The 19,430-nt window shown below is 43.2% G+C and overlaps 1 protein-coding gene across 2 annotated transcripts in view; it reads right to left on the bottom strand.

Moving 5' to 3' along the window:
* SELENOI (selenoprotein I) overlaps positions 1-19,430 on the bottom strand; it is a 93,423-nt gene that overhangs the window by 6,779 nt on the left and 67,214 nt on the right. For both annotated transcript variants that reach the window (XM_019526938.1, XM_019526944.1), the window contains 3 exons: positions 10,403-10,451; positions 6,262-6,442; positions 858-1,040 (listed from right to left, as the gene is read on the bottom strand). In XM_019526938.1, the coding sequence (XP_019382483.1) occupies positions 858-1,040; positions 6,262-6,442; positions 10,403-10,451 (413 nt within the window). The remainder of the gene's footprint in view (positions 1-857; positions 1,041-6,261; positions 6,443-10,402; positions 10,452-19,430) is intronic.

Here is a 19,430-nt window from a genome sequence, read left to right on the forward strand (position 1 = left end):
CTGCCACCTGCCTCAAGCACAGCCCCAGCCCAGCCCCCCCGCAGGGAAGAGGCCAGTGCTGCCCCTGGCTCCAGCCCACAGCGGCAGCCCGCCCTCACCCTGTGCACAGATCTGGGAGGCACACCCACCCCCCCATGCCTCCCTTGGAGGTGCATGCAGCAGCAGGAGCTGTCCTCCCCACACACACACCCACCCCTGAATGAGCTGCGGCTCCATCCTGGCCTCGCCCCACCCTGGCTGGGCAGCATTTGCCCCAGCCCCACTCCCTCCCTCACTGCAGGGGCCTCGATCTACTTCTCCCCCCACCCAATGCCTGTCCCTCCATCACACTCCTTCCCCTCAGCAGACTTACCAGCTGGACGCTGCTCTCCAAGCTGCCAAGCTGGCAGTGTGAATGCTGTGGCTGCACACGTGCACATGGCATTTATTGGCGATATTATTGGCCACATCAGCCAAAAAAGCCAATTGCCAATAATGTCAATTTTCCTTTTATCATCGCCAATATGATATGGACCAATATATCAGTGCACCTTTAGGGGAAAGAGAGAGAGACTGGGGATGTGCAACAACACATCAACAAAGATTATGTCCCTGATAGTTTTCAAGCTGAGAGCAGTCATTTTTCTGTAATATTTTGAGCAACGTAAGTGTCTTTCCTTGTGGGAACATGGTGCCTACAGTGAACGAGTCTTTAATTAGGACTTAGTAACTTTGGACAGTAAAGGATACACTGAAAATCTGAAGAACCTAGCCCCCTCCTTCAACACCACGTGCACTAAAATTAGTTTCTCTCTTCTGCATCAGTAGCAATTTTTTTGTCTGCAATCAGCAATAAAATTAGAAAAGCAGATATTTACCACACAGATGCCATAGTGCACATGAGCAGCTGTGACAAACACGTTGAATAAGGCGAGTACCATTGGCTCCATCCTCCCCAGCTGCCCAGTTACTGCTGTGTAGACCACAAGAGCTAGTGGAAACAGGAACCAGTGGAAAACTTTGGGTCTGGTGTTACTCATCTGGCAAATGATCATCCTGACCTGTTGGAATAATATAAACCGCCAGGTAAGAAGCACAGGGGTAGCTTACTTAAAGGAAACCAGCTAGTTTGCCTGGTGGAGTGTTTTTGATTGAAAAAGAGTTGGGATTGGGAAACTGGGTTCATTCCAAGTCTGAGATTTACCATAAATGATTGTCTTTGCTCCTTTATTGGCTGCGATTCTTAGAGCACTTTATTACATGTAATGTAAAACATACATTGCTTTTATGGAGACAGTGTTTTGACATGTTATACTTTATGAGTTTAAGAACAATTTTGCATAAAGGGCAGTTTGTTTGACACTTGAAGTTTTCACAGATACTCATAAAAGTGCAATGCTAAATTGAACATCCAAACACTTAATCACAGGACCAATGTACTGCATTCACTTGGTATGACTAAATTACCCACTGACTCACATTACTTAAAGTGAACAATGCGGTATATACATTTGTGCTGCTTCTAAACATTATCATCTTTAATTCGACATCCATGCATTCTACATTCACACAGCCACCTGGGAAATCCAAATTATCTAGATAAATTATGAAGAAATGGGCTCTCAAGTATTTGTGAAGATTGAAAGCACAGGGGTCGTAGTCGGAATGATAGAAGGAATATGTAAAGTGCTGTGCAAGTGAAATATACTAATATCATTTTGAGATCCTGAAACTGTAATGAGTTTGGATTCACATTTTCATAACATATGTTCTACTTTTTACACCCTCAAAGATTTTTTTCTGCTTAAAATGACTAAATACTAAACTAAACTTAACAAGACTGGGATAAAAAGTTCAAAGGTGCCTCAATCCCATTTTTAAAGGAAGAGATTTTTGAAAATCCAGACCTTGCATGCAGGGCTGGCAGTAGGTGTGGCTCCAAAACTGCTGCCACCCAATTACTACAAGAAAGATTTTTTTTTCTTCATGCTGCCTTTCAAAAACAAGGTGTGTATTATATACAATGGCATACTCTTGGTGAGAAAACCCTGTATTTTGCTGAGCAACTGCAGATGTCCAGCTGCTTGCATTCAAGGTCTTTTAAAATATATTTTTGCATGGTTTAAAAAAACACAAAACAAAACCCTGATCCCTTGTCCCTGGCCACTTCTTTCCCTGCCACAGCAGTGGGGAGTCGGGGGGGGAATTTAAGACAGCCTTCCACTAACTGGATTTCATACATGGGAAATTATAAATGTGTTATAATTTTAATTCAGGGGTCAGCAACCCCTGGCATGCATGCCAGAACATGGCACACGAGGCCATTTTGCTTGGCATGTCACAACTGGCCCAGGCTCTGGGCAGCTGGCACTGGCCACAGAGCTGAGGCTGCTCGCAGGAGGTGACAGGGAGACTGCAAGGCCTGCTGCAAGCAGCCCAGACTCTGTAGTGGGCAGCAGGGTCCTGTGGCTGTGGCAGGCAGCTGGGAGGTTGCAAGCTACTGTGAGCCATCTGCAGAGCCCCATCCTGGCTTGTTGCTGGCAATGCATTATGCTGCCCCGGCCCCTTATCTACTGTGCACCCCAAGGCACATATGCAGCCACCACTGTCCACAGAGCCAGGGCTCTGGACCTCAGTGCAGCTGTTTGCAGCCTGCCTGCTGCTGTGGCCAGTAGTGGCTGCACGCACACCTTGGGACACATGGACAATGAAGGGTTCAGGAAACTACAACCCTGGCACCACCCTTGCCATCCACCTGGAGGCATGCATGCACCCACCACTGGCAACAAAGATAGGGCCCCTTGCAGCTCCCCAACCATCTGCCCCTGGCATGCCAAGTCAAGGTGTGGGTTGAGGTTGGGTTGTTTTGGTACTCCAGTCAAAAATGCTGCCAAACCCTGATTTAATCATTGGGGGATCATTTTAAAATTCAAAGTCATCTTCAATTTGGGTAAGGGGCATATGACAGAGGTCTATAAAATCATGAAGGGAATGGACCAACTGAACAGGGAACTGTTGTTCACCAAGTCCCAGAATACTAGAACTAAGGAGCACCTGCTGAAATTAGTAGGTGACAAATAACTAAGAGCAAGTACTTTACTCAACACGTTGTTAACTTTTGGAATTCACTGCCGCAGGAGGTGGTGGAAGCAGATAGCATAGCCAGGGCTCAAAAAGAGACTGAATAAATTCATGGATGATAAAGCCATTAATGGTTATTGAATAGAATGACTGAAGACATTTCCTCTGGCATCTCTAAACTTAAAATGGCAGATGCCAGGGAGGGTACTTAACAGGAGATCAGTCACTCCAGAGAGATCTGGTTCAGTGCTCTCCCTGTACAGCATCCATTCCTGTCACCATTGGAAATGATATACTGGGCTAGATGGACCATTGATCTGACCCAGTATGGAACTCCTTAAGTCTTCCTACCCTTTACAATCCACATGCCTATTATTATACTTAGGAATCATATGACCATATTTTCTATATTTTGTTGTTACCTGGTTATACAGTAGCTTCTCTTTTTGTAGGAACTGTTTTATTAATATTGCCTATTACGGTATGTAGGAAAATCTGACAAGATTTAGACCTGATGTATATGTGAGGGCACCCTGCTCTGTCCAGCTGACCTGCTCCAAAAGGGCCAAACTCTCTACTTCTGAACCTAAAACCTTAATAGAAGTGTTCAACTATGAACAGAAATCTCTCCTTGCCTCAGAGGGGTTTCTAAGAGTACCTGCAATTCATATAAAAGTTTGATCATTTGCCTCTTGTCCCTACTTGCCCATATACAATTTGCCTGGATATTTCTCAGGGGAGTTTGTTTCAGATCAAGAGAATCGCTCCTTGGGGTGAATGGTGTGGCTCCAAAAGGCAATGCTGCCTTTGGCTCAGGGATGAATCCAGAGGGGTGCGGGGGTGTGGCCACATCCCCTTTTTCCACAGACAGCTCCAGTCTCAGCATGAGAGCTGCAGTCTTGCCCAGCAGACACATGCACAGTGAGCTTTCTCCAACGGCCTCACTTTGCAGCACCCAGGATCCACGCTACTGCTGGCTGCCAGTGGGACAGACTGTGAGAGGGAGGGAGGAACAGAAAGGAGCTGTCCATATAGAGAGGCATGCCCACCGATTCTTTCTGGGCCTTCCTTGGTTTTCTGCTACCTGTCTCTTAGACCTTCCAGTTAAAGGCATCTCTCTTTCTCTTTTCCCAGGAGGCCTCTGTCTTCCCTGCCCATTCTGACACTGAATTGTTATGAGGTCAAGTCTGAAAGCAGGCTTTAAGCCAAATGTACCTACTGGGCATATAAACATGTTGTCAAAGGAATGAGAAGTGCAAGCTATTGGCAGTTAAAGAAGTGTGGGCTGCAGTTTGTGGTCTACAAAATAGATAATGAAAACCTGATGTATCAAAACTCAGGGTGAAAAGCTATCACTATGACAACATCTCCTCAGTCTCTGAAAGGACTGTGTGTAAACACTATTGGAGGAAAAGGAAATGTAGCTTTTTGCTCTTCAAATTGTAGTAGTTTGAACTACTACTTACACGTGTTTAATGCACGTAACTCTCATACAGCAGTGGTTATTTTAGTAAACCAGGACCTTGAAACACACATTACACTGAATAGCTGTGATAAACTCCAGCCTAACAAGAAATTTTTGGCTTGCTTAATTTTTTCCCCTTAAATGTATCCTGCCACAGTTCTTCTTGATTGGTCGAGATGTTTAAGTTGAGTCTGCCTTCTGTCAAACTCTGGAATACCTTTCTTCCTCATACAAAATACATGTTTTTCTCATTTTAGGGTACAGACTACTTGCTTAGAAAAAGTATATATTATGTAATGAAAAATTTTGCCGTCAAAATTTGTAGCCTTGAAAAACAAGCCTGGCATTCCCTATGATGGATCTAGTTCAGTTCTGACCATAAATTTAAAAGAATGCTTGGAAAAAGAGCGCTGTACATAGACGTTCATTTTTACTCACATGGGCCTGGGTGGGGGCTGGGCAGGTGGGAATGGGAGAATTGATGCAGGGACTGGACAGACATGATTTATTTCAAAATTTCAGTCGGAATCAATTGCTGGGGAGGGGAGGGGCAAATGTGGGGTTGAGAGCAGACAGTGCTAACGTCACTCTCACCCACACGCATGTGTGCACTGCAGCTGGGCAGGAACAAAATAGAATCTAATTACTCATGGTTTCTGATCTCTTGAAATTGGCAGTACTTTTGATGAGACTAAATGCTTGTAAATCCAAGTAACTCGCTTTTACATATTAAGAAATACATGCCCTATATTGCAGTGATCACAGCTTTGATTGAAATTCACTTATATAATGAAATGTGCACTACAAATTATTAAAATACAGTGTCAATAAAATATAGTGTAAAATATGCATCACTAAATCTACTAAACTATATTTATTTTTGCAGGAACAAGGTTCTACTGAAAATTTGTAGAAAAGCTACTGACTGTCCAATATCTTAGTGCCTTTGTAGATCATGGTATAAAGCTAATTGTTTACTCATATAATTCTCTGAAATAGCCTTGTATCCTTTTGCACTATGTTATACTATTTACTGATATATGTTAAACTGTATTTTTTTGCAAAAAATGCAACACTTTTCTAGGATTTGTTTCAGGGCAGTCAATTTTTAACATAAGGCACTGATTTAGCAAAGCACTTCAGCATGTATCTAAGTTCCAATAAAGCCAATTACTAACTTGAATTGGGGCTCACACCATGATTTCAACGAGATCTTATGTATTAAAAATAATGTTCATTGTTATTCTATTGTAAGCCCTTTCACAATCTCAAAAAGATTTCTTGCACAATCCACATTAGAAGATAATGAAAGGAGGTGCTAGAGAACAATGGAGATGCAAGAGAAAATCACCACTGAGCACAAGGCCATCATGAGGCCTATACATCACTTATATACTCAAAATTTCACACCCAACAGTGGTACATAGCCATTTTTCTAGTCCTCAGCATTGTTCATAAACCCTGGAAGAAGAGCCCATATGAAAATGCTACAATATAGTAAAAAACTAAAAATTAGAGTAACCTTCAGCATTTCTAACAACTGATGCAATACGTTTTTATAAAGGAGACTGCAATGTGGAAGCTTTGTTTTGACCCTTGATTCTAGAACTAAAGACCAGTGCAAATGCTTCTAGGAAATTTAACATTGCTCTTGGGTTTACTTGCATCAAATCAAAGAACAGTACTGCTGAAAGAAAGTTGTCTCAAAATACACTTCACAGTCACAAAATACTTACAAGAATATTTGAGAAAGTAACACCAAGCATCCAGAAAAACATTCTGGTTTCTTTTGCAAGTATATCGCATGGAGATAAAGTCACCCAAATGCTAATGAGAGTAAACAGCAGGATAGGAGACACCAGAGGTACACATCCATCATAGAAAGAATCTCTCTTCAGTGTTTTCTTTAAGTATGCCCTGAAAATAAACAGAACTATCTGTTTTAAGCAGCAAAACATGTTACCTAATCTACATTTCCCTAGTAACTGCAGAACTCTAATTTGAACAAGCTCTGTGAAGTAGAGCAAGCCATGTCTCATGTTATCACTCCTGTGCAATACATAAGATGCTTAAACAGTCTAAAAGAACTTCTTGCAGATCTGTGTAATTTTAGACAGAGTATATGTTTTATTGCCATATTTTTGGGTCAGCTTCCCCTATTTATCAACATCTAGCAATAAAAATAGCAAGCTCACCTGGAATGACCTACAGTAGCTGTGTTAATGTAATTGTCATCCTATTGCATAGCATGTGGAGTTGCTGTGAAAATTTTTATCTAGATGATGAAATTTAATGTGAGGCTGCTGATGTTTTCAGCCAGCACATCCACATGCACTGTAGTAAATGTAAAACTAACATTTGTGGCTAATAGCATTGCTGTTTAGTTGTAGATATACTTCTGCTAAATGAGTATGGCTGCATCATCACCAAAATGCCATTGACGTGAAAAATATCCTTTTAATTATAAAAAATAGAATAAACAGAAATAACATTGCATTTTCTTGATTTTTGAAATTTCAAATATGTTTTGGAAGTCATAAGGAATTGACTATTAGCTGTCAGAGTTAGGAAAAAGGATAAATGTTATATACTGGTTCTATGTTCTTATTTAGACTGAATTGTTGAGTAGACAGTATGTCTATGGAAGATTTGCCTTGCAAAGGATTGCATGATCAAGTTATATATTTGTATATATGATTAGAAAAAACAACATTATATATAAATAAATACTGAAAGATGCCTTCTTTAAAAAGCCTGAATATGTGTGTGTGTACAAGTGTGTGCATGAATGTGTGTATGTATATATATGTGTATATGTGTACATATATGTAATGCAAACACACACAAAACAGCTGCATAAAATCTGTTAAATGTTTTGCTCTTTCAAAAAATTTTGCAGTTGCAAACCTATTGCAAGTTAGGAAAGAGGGCAGGTTTGCTGGAAAACCTCAATTCTGAATTACCACACAATTTATGAATATGCCTTCAGATTTACTAATTTATACCTGCCTGGATTGGAGTTTGGAGCTCCTGTAACAGAAATTATACATATTGTCTCTTAAGCCAGAAGGCAGAAGCCATGTTCCATGTTTACATAAGAAGAAAAATATAATACAAAGCACAGGAACATAGGACTACAAGGAGACTTTTGGGCCATTAAACCTAGTCTCCTGTGTTCACAGGCCATCATTTACCCAAACAATCTCCCTATTTGCCACTTTAAACCTTCACTTGCAACTACATGGCACAATACCCAAAACACTAAGGAGACTCTATGTCATAGGCTAAAGGAAGAGGAATGCCCCTCCCTGGGCTTGCCCCCTGAAAAACAGAAATCAGTAGTGTTCATAGAGTGGGTGGAAGGGAAGGTATTTCTTTCTGGCCCTTATTGACCAGCAAAAGCCCTAAAGCACAGGAAAAAGAAAGAAAGTGCTGAGAAAGAAGGGAACAAATACCATCACCTTTTCAGTGCCCATAACACCTGTCTCACGTGTTGAACTTTAGGGCTAAGTACAGGCAGTCAAAAAGCCGAAATCTGAATCAATTAAATCTTTGCAAGTTAGCCTAAGCTGTGTAGATTGAACTGATAAGCAAGTAAACACACATTCAGTTTTGATTCCGGAAAAGCAGCCACATGCCTGCAGCAGCCCAGGCCAGAAACCAGGACATGCTAGAGCATGCCCCCTTGCTTGGCTGGAGCAGACAGCTTGACTCTGGAGGAGATCTGGGACAGAAGTTTAATAAACCTATTTAACTTAAATCAGTTAAGTCTGATACTACATCCATCCAGGTTTAGCTTAAACTGGTTTGGGCCCTTTTGAAAGTGGTTTATATGCACTGAACTTCTGCTGCATTACAGATTTGAACCAGTTTCTGATCACTTGTACCAGTTTATGTGTAATTTCCTTCCCTGTCTTATAGTACAGCATGGTTTTAGGGATGGAACAGAGTTAGACAGTCACTGAGGACATCTCAAGTGGGAACTGCGCTGCGGGGAACTTAATCCTACCTGGTCTGGCCCACCATGCAGGTAATAGACATATTTTAGGGTGGACAGCATGCTTCAGCAGCTCAGCAAGATCATGTGTGGGTGGATGCAAGAGGCTCAGAACCTGCCTATGTCTGTCCCCAGAAGTTGCGTGCACCTTTGTAAATGATTCTAACAGCCCTGGTTGTGCTAGGAGAGTCGTATTATTTTATATGGTATCTAGATTTTAATCTATATAATCTTTGTTATTTATATTTCACTGGGTGTGTCTACACATGTATTTACTGCATAGTAACTCACTGAGCATTAAGCAGTTTTTAGCATCTACACGTGTAGGCATTACAGCACAGTAACACTGTGTGCACTGACTTGAGAGTTACTCCCAAATCAGTCCATACAAACAGGGTTACTCAACAGTAAGGCATCTACATGTACCTCACTGTGCAGTAATTACTCGCAGGTAGCAAATTTACTACCAAGTAGGTGTAAGTCATCATAGTTATTGTGCAGCATGGGCGTGCACATGTAGACATGTACCTGTACTGCACAGTAATTTTCAGTTACTACACAACAACCTAAGTTATTGCACAGTAATAGTGCACATGTAAACATGTCCACTGATACCTATAGGCTTTTACCAAGTTGCTCTTAACATTGGCAGGTTACAGTTAGGGATCTACTCAATTTGCAATTTTACAATTTCACAGAAACCACCAAAAAAGGCTGTTTCCGCAATTACTGTGAGAACTGCTGTACCCCATGATTTTGCATGGAATCATGAGAAGGAAAAGAAACTTACTAAAAATAAAATGGCTCCACAGTGGAAGGCACTGGCTGCTGCAGACCAGCCTCCCAGCCCACCGGGGTCAAGAGGAAACCACTAGTATGAAGATAAGCAGCCAAAATGGCAGCCATCCTCTCTTCCCTCCACTGCTGACTGACCAAGAGGGCTGCCTTTTGTGTGGGCCTGCCCCACTCTGCCAATCAGCAGCAACAGCAAGAGGTGGGACCACATCAAGGGGAGCCCTCTCTGCCTATCACCAGCAAGGAGTGGAGCCACATGAAAGGCAGCCCTTTCCATCAATCAGCAGTGAGGGGCGGGGCTTCCAGGGACCCTTGGCCAATCAGCGGTGGGGGTGGAGGGAGGGAGTTGCCACAAAAAGACCACAAAAATGGTGCCAGGTGCAATTTTTACTTCCCCTCCATGTGTTTTAAGTAGATCCCTAGTTATAGTTCCAGCAAAGAGGTTAGAGTCTGAAAAAACAGATATACAAAGGGAGGCAGGGTAAGAAATAAATAAAAAAGAGAAAAATATAACAGAAAACAGCTGTTTCAGGGTAGAGTAACTACCCTGGGTAGCATGTGTATCATCCATAGGTGTAATAAGCCAATCAACAATAATCACAAGTTACAACTTGCCCAGCATTTACCTGACCAGAGTTTTCTGTGTGTTTTATGGAGAGGAGTTTTAAGAGATTTGGAAAAGGATAAACTGGTTTAAGGTAATCACCTGTACTGATCTACTTTTAGTAGCCAATAGCATTAAAGAAAACTATGAGCACATTTGAATAAAGTATTGTTAACCAACAGAATTAATCTACTTAATGTACCTGGTGAAAAACACTTACAAAGAGGAAATGAGCTAGACTGTGTGTCTGGAAGACTGAAAGTGAAAGGGAAACTGGAAGAATTACAAACACAAAAAGAAACCAGTGTCACGGACTCTGAAAACTTGACACAGAAAAACATACACTACGTTTGTAGTCCAGTAGTTGGCTGAAAGAAACAAAGGTTTTTCAAATGTTCCAAACAGTTATGTCTCGTATGAGAAAACCATTAAATGCAATGTTTTAAGTAAAATGGTAAAGCACTTCTGTTAATGCACTTACTTGTAAATGTTGTATAGTGTCTGCGGAAAGGAAAGAACTATACTTAAGCCTGGAAAGAAATGAGATTTAAATGTGATGATTTATGGTCATGCTGAATTGATGGCATCAAATCTTTACTCTTATGATAACAGAACTATTGTGCATTTTTATGATTTAATAATTCCATACTGGGTATGTAATCTGAAGGTCAAGGCTGGTTGCAGTAATGTAACCATCAATATTATTATTTTATTAAGTGATGCTTCTGTAAATGGCTGACCATATAGATTTTCTTCTATTATAAGACAAGCAGCAGACATTTTGAGGCATTAAGGGTGGAAAATGCACTGATGTCAGTCATAACTAAAGATTTCCCTGCAGTTCAATAACATGTATTATTTGCATTACAGTAGCATCTTTGATTCCCCAGCTGAGAGCAGGTCCCAGTGTTTCTAGGTTTAGTACATTCCTGCAGTAAGAGATTAACATACCACAAGAAGCAGACAGATGGAAAAGACAGGCAAAGACAATTAACCACAAACACAGACAAATTCATTACTCAGATCAGTTTGATTAATAGGGAAATACTAGGCTCACAGTTTAATATGCAAGGATTCTATTGAATGATTTCACACCAGGGCTAGTGATTATAAATGATCAACTCACAATATTGTAATTATGTTATTGTCATTTTGTATATTCCCTTATTTGAAAACAGAACAGTGACTTTTTAACACTTTGACTTTCTTTTAATCTTAGAATTACAGGACAGGACAGGAATTGGGGATTCTCTTGTACTATGCTAACATCCATATTATTCTTATTTTTATTCTTACTATTAGTGTACCGTAGCAGCCAGGAATCATAGTCATGACCAAAATGCTATTGTAGTAAAAAAATCCCTGCCCCAAAGAGACTTAGTCTGGGGGTTAAGACAAGAGTCAACAGAGGGATAAAGCTAGACAAAGGGAGCATAAGGAAACAATATCGGTCATCATGATAGTAAGTAGATATCTGCACTACTGCTGTGACATAATTTTTCTGTACACCTCTATCTTCCTTTCTTCCTTTCTGATTGGCTATCAAGTGCTTTCTATCCAATCTATTTTTTGCCTGAAGATTGCACTGCATAGACTGCAGAAATTTAAAATGAAGCTGATATAACAAGATTAGTATTGTGTTGTGGGGAGGAAGAGCACCCTCTGGTGATGTAACCTTGGTTTATAGCCTTACATTTTGTAATATCTTAATTATGAGCCAGAATGATGCTTAACTGGTTCCACAGCATAACAGCAGTTTTTAATACTGTTTTACAAATAAGAAAATTCATGTTTCAGTAAAAATAAAGTTGTGAAGGAAAAATTTAAAGTTAGTGTGTTTTGGGGTTCACATGGCACAGTACAGTGTTTTGTTAGCTCAAAATATTTTGGTGTTCACCAATAAGTTATTTAGCCCCTCATAAGCTAACTAAAAAGGGAAAACTAGAATAGGAGGGGTCAAGATAAGGGATGATGCATCTGACGTTTAAAAAATACTCAGTACAGCCCATAAATTTGCTAACAACTACCAAATTATTAACATAAAAAACAGGAAAAAAATCAGCCTGTAAATCCTTTGAGGTCTTTTCTTACTTTTTCTTTTATTTTTATTTTTTTTTTTTTACATTTTAGTTAATCCTCACTTTCTTCTCCCCTTCCTCATTCATACAGAACAGCTGAGGGACTTGCAGTTTGAAAAAAAAATCTCAAGCATTTTGTAAATATATTTATATATGTTCTCAAGATTGCTGTCCTCAGAATTGTCTGTGTTTAATGTGCACTGAAGTTTGCTATGTTTTCTATTAAGCCAGGAGGGCTAGTTCAATAAAATCTTGAGTTATATACAACAGTCCCAACATCTGCATCACATTAGAGTAGATATGAGACAAAACATTGACTCTTGAGGTTAAATCTAAATTTCCTGCTGCAATCCTAAATTTGATTTGTTAGAAGAAAAGCAACCAAGAGGAACAGAAATAGACACTAGAGCTAGAAATAGAATTCAGAGGCCATTAGTTGTCAACCATTTGCTATTTTTATGAAGTGTCACTTTAGTTAGAGATAACTAAATAATGCTGACCATGAACAATCCTTGGATTAACAATTTTGGATATGTCACAGACTGCTGACAGCCATCAAACATTTTAGCATCCAATGCATATTAGGAACAAAGATAGCTTTGACTTTTTAAAAATGTAATTGTTTAGATCAGGGCTGTCCAACTGGCAGACTGAAGGCTGCATATGGCCCATAAGGGATTAATATGTAGCCCCCTGTCTCCCACCTGGTCGCCACTGTCCCTTACTGCTCTGGCTGCAGCAGAAGCTGGAGTCTCAGGGCTTCCCCACCCTCCCCAGGCTTCTGCTGCATGCCCCTTCCCCAAGAGGTGGAGCAATGCAACAAGCCAGCAACCCAGAGCATCTGTGCAGTGTAGTGCCACAAGGAAGCCTGCAAGGAGCTGCAGGTGAGGTGAGGTGTCATGCAGGAGGGTCCCACATGCACATGATGTGGGAAAGGTGCTAAGAATGATTTATTAAAATTATAAACTCATTCAGTGTCCAATATTGACCTGTAATCCTGGTGTAATGGTAATTAATTACAATTTGATTAAACAGGTAAACTGAGGCTATGCCCTGAAATTCTTGCAGACTGTTATAGAGGAGAAGTCTGGATGTGACGCCTTCAATGACCACTGTTCTGCTACTACTGGAAAACAGGATTTTGGGAAACAACAGAAACTAAAAGTTCCTAAGCAAAGCAATAAAATTAGAACAAAACATTCTACTCAAGGCAGCAAGACTTATATGGACAGGTCATTTTTCAAGTGGGCAGGTTGCAGAGTATAATGGACTTGTAAACTAGACATTATGTTGCATTAAAAAGCAAACATTATATGTATCCAGCATAACTAGGACATGATTGCAATGAGTAATAACTTCAGAGAAGATAGCAATGGCTCATCTCAGCTGTTTTTTCTCCATCCCTTCCTATTCTGAACAACATTTGCTGATTTGTTTTTGATAAGTGCATTACCCTTAGAGTGAGCTATAAAGAACAGAGTTGACATATAATAATTGATTGTTCTTGATGTTTGAAGACTTCGTTAATGAGACGCAATCTAATATACTGGTGTCAATTTTGGGTCGATATTATACTTTAAACAACCACTAAGATGTGGGGAGAGGTGGGCACACTAGAAGAGAGGGAGAGGCTACAACTAGATCTGGACAGATTGCAGGGGTGGGCGGATGAGAACAGGATGGGATTCAGCACTGACAAGTGCAAGGTGATGCACCTGGGGAGGAAGAACCAGCAGCAGACCTACAGGCTGGGGAACTCCCTTCTCATCAGTGCAGAGGCAGAAAAGGATCTTGGAGTCATCATTGATGCCAAGATGAACATGGGCTGGCAGTGTGGGGATGCAGTCAGGAAGGCCAACCACACCTTGTCATGCATCCACAGATGCATCTCAAGCAGGTCCACGGAGGTGATACTCCCCCTCTATGCGACATTGCTCAGGCTGTAGCTGGAGTACTGCGTCCAGTTCTGGGCACCACACTTCAGAACGGATGTGGACAACATGAAGAGGGTCCAAAGGAGGGCTACTCGCATGATCGGGGGCAGCAGGGCAGGCCCTACGAGGAGAGGCTACGGGCCCTGAACCTGTTCAGCCTCCACAAGAGAAGGCTGAGGGGGATCTAGTGGCCTGTTAGAAACTAGTCAGGGGAGATCAGCAGGCACTGGGGAAGTCCCTGTTCCCCTGAGCACTACCAGGAGTGACCAGGAATAACGGTCACAAGCTGGCAGAGGGTAGATTTAGGCTAGACATCAGGAGGTGCTACTTCACTGTCAGGGCGGCTAGGATCTGGAACCAACTTCCAAGGGAAGTGGTGCCAGCTCCTACCCCGGCGATCTTTAAGAGGAGGCTGGATGTACACCTAGCCGGGGTCGTTTGACCCCAGTTTTCTTTCCTGCCATGGCAGGGGGTCAGACTCAATGATCTGCTCAGGTCCCTTCCGACCCTACAAGCTATGAAACTATATTTACTTGAATGTAAGATGACCCTGAATATAAGATGACACCCCGCCCCAATATTTATATTCTATATATGGAAAAGTTGTAAATGTGTTATAATTTTCCAGGTACAAAATCCAATCATTCAAGGGTTGCCTTAAATTTGTTTTCCCTCTCCCTCCACTGCTACAGGCTGGTGGGAATCAGGTGAACCCCTTGCCTTCTGTGCTCCCCGCCCCCATTTCTTCCCCCTGCAGCCTTCCTGTCCCTGCTGCCACCTGCACCCTCCCACCACCAGCTCCCCACACTCTCTGCCTTTCCCCCATTTCCCCACAGTCTCTGCTTCTCCCTGCCCCCAGCTCCCCAGTCTCTGCCCTTTCACCCCTGCCCCCACTGTCAGACACAGCTCAGGCTCTATGCCCTCCCTGGAGCACAGCACATGGAAGCACAGCTCTTGCTGGACCATGCAGCAGTGGCAGCAGTGCTGATTGACCAGGCAGGGGAAGGAGTTTCCATGTGCTCCATGCCTGGGAGAAAATCCAGCCCAAGAGGGAGCCAAGCTGTGCCTCGCAGTAAGGGGAGGGAAAGTGGGCAGGGGAGGGAAGAAGGTTCAAGACAAATGGAGTGAGGGGCAGGCAGCTGCTGTAGGTTTGACTCTGGCCCTGACCTGGGCTCAGGGCCAAAGTCAGAGCCACAGCAGCCACCTGCCCCCACTGGCTTTGTATGCAAATCTAAGACAAAGGGCTTTTTTCCCTATGTTGTCTGGGGGGGTGGGGGGAGGGCACCTCATTTTAGATTCAAGTAGGTAATTGCATTCCTTCTGATTATTTATTTTTCAAAAATATCTCATTTGAGATGAGAAACTTGGAAGAGGGGATGCAGTGACCTACTTCAGGAATGCTGCAGAGCAGTTTAGTAATTTTTTGGCAGTAGAGTAACTAGGGCAGGGCAAACAACGCAATTGCCTTGGCAGCTGACTTGCGGCATAGGTGGGACAGGGGGAGGTGAAAAAAATGGCTGCAGCTGGAAGCCTTGATTTCAACTGCATGGCAACCAGAAGTCAATGTTGCCCCCATGTCCCAGGTGCTCAGTTTTTTCCCTACACTACTGTTTTTCAGTCTGCACCACTAAAAATGTAGCCCCCACTTCTCATGGTCTGAGATGAAAATGGCTCTAAGTGGTCTGTATCCTCACTATACTACTTCCTCTGTCAGTTTCCAGATTGAAAACATCTTCTATGTTCAACAGCAGCTAAAAATGGACATTTACACTTAGCACCTGGAAAAATAACTTTGAAATGTTTGGAATCTCAGAGCCTTGAAAACTGTTTTTTTCCCTTCATGTAGAAGAGTGAGACAGCTGGAAAAAAATCTTCAGATCACTGAATGTTTAATACAGCTAAGTGCCAAAAAACAAAATCTGCTAAAATGGTTAATATTTAGCAGTACTTAATGTGCATCTGGAAAACCGGCTTTTTACTAAACAGTTTGATTCTCACTATTAGATATTTCTGGAAAACAGAATTTTTTAAATTTAATTTCTAAATATATTGGGCAAACATGATTAGGCAATGGGATGCCTATCGGCTATAACTTTATATTTTATTTCTGTTCAAAATGTTAAAGTTTGAACCACTCACAAACTAAAAAAAATTACTTGCAAAAGAAATTTAGAATTTTCAAACAATGTTCGTATGCATATTTTAAGACTGCACACGTAAAACATTTTGAGCACACAGCAGGTACACATACAAGCCATCAAAGGTTTCTCTAGACTAGGATGCAAGGTGCATATTAGACAACAAGCTAACAGCCTCATTTCTAAAGTCTAGTATAGACAAGGCAGTAAATATACTTTCATTCCTCTTGACAACCGCAGTTAGTCAATATTCAGGGTTTTAATGGCTGTTTTTGTTAGGAGAAACTGATTTATAGCTTCAGATTTCTCTTTATACATTTTTTGTAAATAAACAGAATTGCAGAGTCCTATTTTCCTAAATACAGTATGAATCAATCAATGGAGACAAGTTTCTCTGCTTACCAGGCTCTGCCCAGAGCCATGCTACCAGTCCTTTTCTTGCTATCTGTTTTTGCAGCATGCGTCCTCAAAGACAACTCTACCAAACAAGTTGCCAGCCCTTGTATTCACATTCAGATTTCACCGAAACCCATCTTCCCACACAATTTCATTTCTGTCTGGCCTTGCTTGTGGCCTGTGTTTTAGGTGGTCACTCCAATTGTCTCAGAATTGTCTCCACTACCTTGCTCCAAAAAAGGAGCTTAAATACAATTAAAGGGGGGTTTAGTGCACACCTCTGCTGCAATCAGGTTTCATTCATTGCTCCATAACACTGCTAAAACACGCCCTAAGCTAGTGACGCACATGAGTTTAACACTAGTCTAGCCAAAGCCAAAGTGAACTGCAGAAGGTTGCAAATATATTCTTCAGTGTTTAAAAGGAAAGGATTTTTCTTGACAATCGCTTTTATTGGACCAACTAAATTGTTGGGATAGATTTAGATAGGCTTTCAAATGCAGGGCATTCTTCTTTGGGACCCTTAGGCTAAGGAAAGACATTACACATAAACTAGTTCAAGTGATCAGAAACTGGTTTAAACCTGTAACAGAACATAAGTTCAATAAACATAAGCCAGTTTCAAAATGGCTGAAACCAGTTTCAGATAAACTTGGTTGAACATAGTATCAGATTTAAGTGATTAAGCTCAAACTGGTTTATACAATGTCTGTCTCAGACCCCTTCCTGGTTTAAGTTAAACCAGAGTCCCCCAGCATCCCAGCATGCTCTCTGGGCAGGGCTCTCTACTCCAGCCCAACCCCTCTGCTCCCCAGCTGGAACAGGGACAGGCAAGGGCAGGGACCTGGCCAGACACTGGCCACAGACAGGAGCAGGGAAGAGTTTAATCGCCCCAGCCCTCCTTCCCCTGTTCCACCATCATGGACCTGCACTTTTCCACTGGCTGCTCCAGCAGCAGGGGCATGGCCAGCCCCAGCAGTAGCCTGGGCTGAACTGGCCAGCAAGGGATTTAGCAGTAGCCCACTGAAAGGGTCCCTGCTGGCTCACCTAAGGGACCATGCCGGCTGGCCTCTGGCCATGCTCCCACCCGGCCACTGGAGCGGCGAGGGGGAAGGGCTCTTGATACGGGCAGCAGTCCCTGTCATGGTGTCTGGGGAGCACAAGCCTCTCCCCAAGCCCCTCTAGTGCAACTCTCCCCCGGGAAGGGGCTCACACTCCGGGAAACCATGACAGCTGCTGCCCCCATCACAGTTGCTCCCCTGGGTTATTTCATCCTCTGCCCCTGGGGGACCACATCAGGGTCTGCTCACCCCAACAGCTGCTGCCGCTCACTATGTGCCTGGGCAAGCAGCAGCATAAGCCCCTTCCTGCCCCCTCCACCAGATGCTGGAGGAAGGAAACACTCGAGGGAGGGGGGCAGGAGGGGGCTTATTCTGTCACCAGCCCCAGGTGCAGAGCAAGCGGCAGCAGCAATCAGGGCAGGCAGACCCCATTGCAGTTCCCCGGGGTCAGAGGGGGGAATAACTCTGCTCCCTGCCCCTCACCTAAGAGCCCTGCCGGCTTGCCTCTGGTCCCACCCCCACCCAGCTCCTGGAGCAGCAAGGGGGGGTTGATTGTGATGGGGGAAGCAGCTCCTGTCATGATTTCCTGGAGCATGAGCCCGTTCCCGGTAGGGGAATGCCCACCTCGCAGTGCGGCCCCGTGTTGGGAAGAGACTTGCACTCCCCAGACACCATAACAGGGGCTGCTGCCCCATCAAGAGTACTGCCCCCTTGCCGCTCCATCAGCTGGGCAGAGGTGTAGCCAGAGGCCGCCTGTCAGGGCCCCTTAGGCAGGGGGCAGGGAGCAGGGTTATTCCCCACTCCCTCCGGCATCTGGTGGAGGGGGCAGGAAGAGGCTTCTTCTGCTGCTTGCCCCAAGCAGGGAGTGAGCAGCAGCAGTCAGGGCAGGCAGACCCAGCTGTGGTACACTGAGGGTAGAGGTGGGAATAACCTCCCTCCCTGCCCCCTCTGCCTCAGGGGGCTATGCCAACCAGTGTTTGGCTGTGCCTGTCCCCACCACTGCAGCAGCAAGGGGGGAGCACCTGGCAGACCCCGACCCAGGTCCATGCCAGTAGGACAGAGAGGGAGAAATTAAACCCCTCCCTGGCCAGTTCAGCCCAGGCTACTGCCCAGGCTGGCGACGTCTCACCCCCAGCACAGCTTCTTTTCAGCCAAGGGCCTGCTCTAGCACCCCCCAGCTCCTGGCCTGAGTGACTGCAAGCGTGTGTCTGCATTTTCTCAGTTCAGTCTGTGCACTTGCAAATCGGTTCAACCCAGACAGGTTAGACTAAACTTCAAAGATTGAATCAATTTAGGCTTCATCTTTTTGAATGTCTGTCCCTAGGCTTAACGTTTAATACTTTGAGCTACCCAAAGACTATTCAGAAAGATTATTTAATCTGCAATAAAAATGATGAGAAATCACTATGAAATGAATCATCAGTATGCACTTGAGATAATATATTTAGGCAATATATTGCAAATAAAAATAAATGATCTCCCTTCACTTACCATAAGACACGCATTTAATTGGGCTTTGATCAGTGGTTTATATTAGTATGCAAGACACCTGCGCTCCTGCTCCTAAGGTTGACAGAAGCTGTAAGTATTCTAGATACAGTGGGAGGGAGAGTAAATTCTGTAGCAATGTCTCATTCTGTAGCAATGTCTCTTGGTAAATCAAAAGCAGAGTAAATAGACTCCAAGCAGTGACACAACAGTCAGTTTCATAGTTTCATAGTTTCTAGGGTCGGAAGGGACCTTAGCAGATCATGTAGTCCGACCCCCTGCCATGGCAGGAAAGAGTACTGGGGTCAAACGACCCCAGCAAGGTGTTCATCTAACCTCCTCTTAAAAACCCCCAGGGTAGGAGCCTGCACCACCTCTCTTGGAAGTTGGTTCCAGACCCTAGCCGCCCTGACC

Source organism: Gavialis gangeticus, unplaced genomic scaffold (assembly GCF_001723915.1).
Source record: "Gavialis gangeticus isolate Ggan-Ray unplaced genomic scaffold, GavGan_comp1, whole genome shotgun sequence".
NCBI lineage: Eukaryota > Metazoa > Chordata > Crocodylia > Gavialidae > Gavialis > Gavialis gangeticus.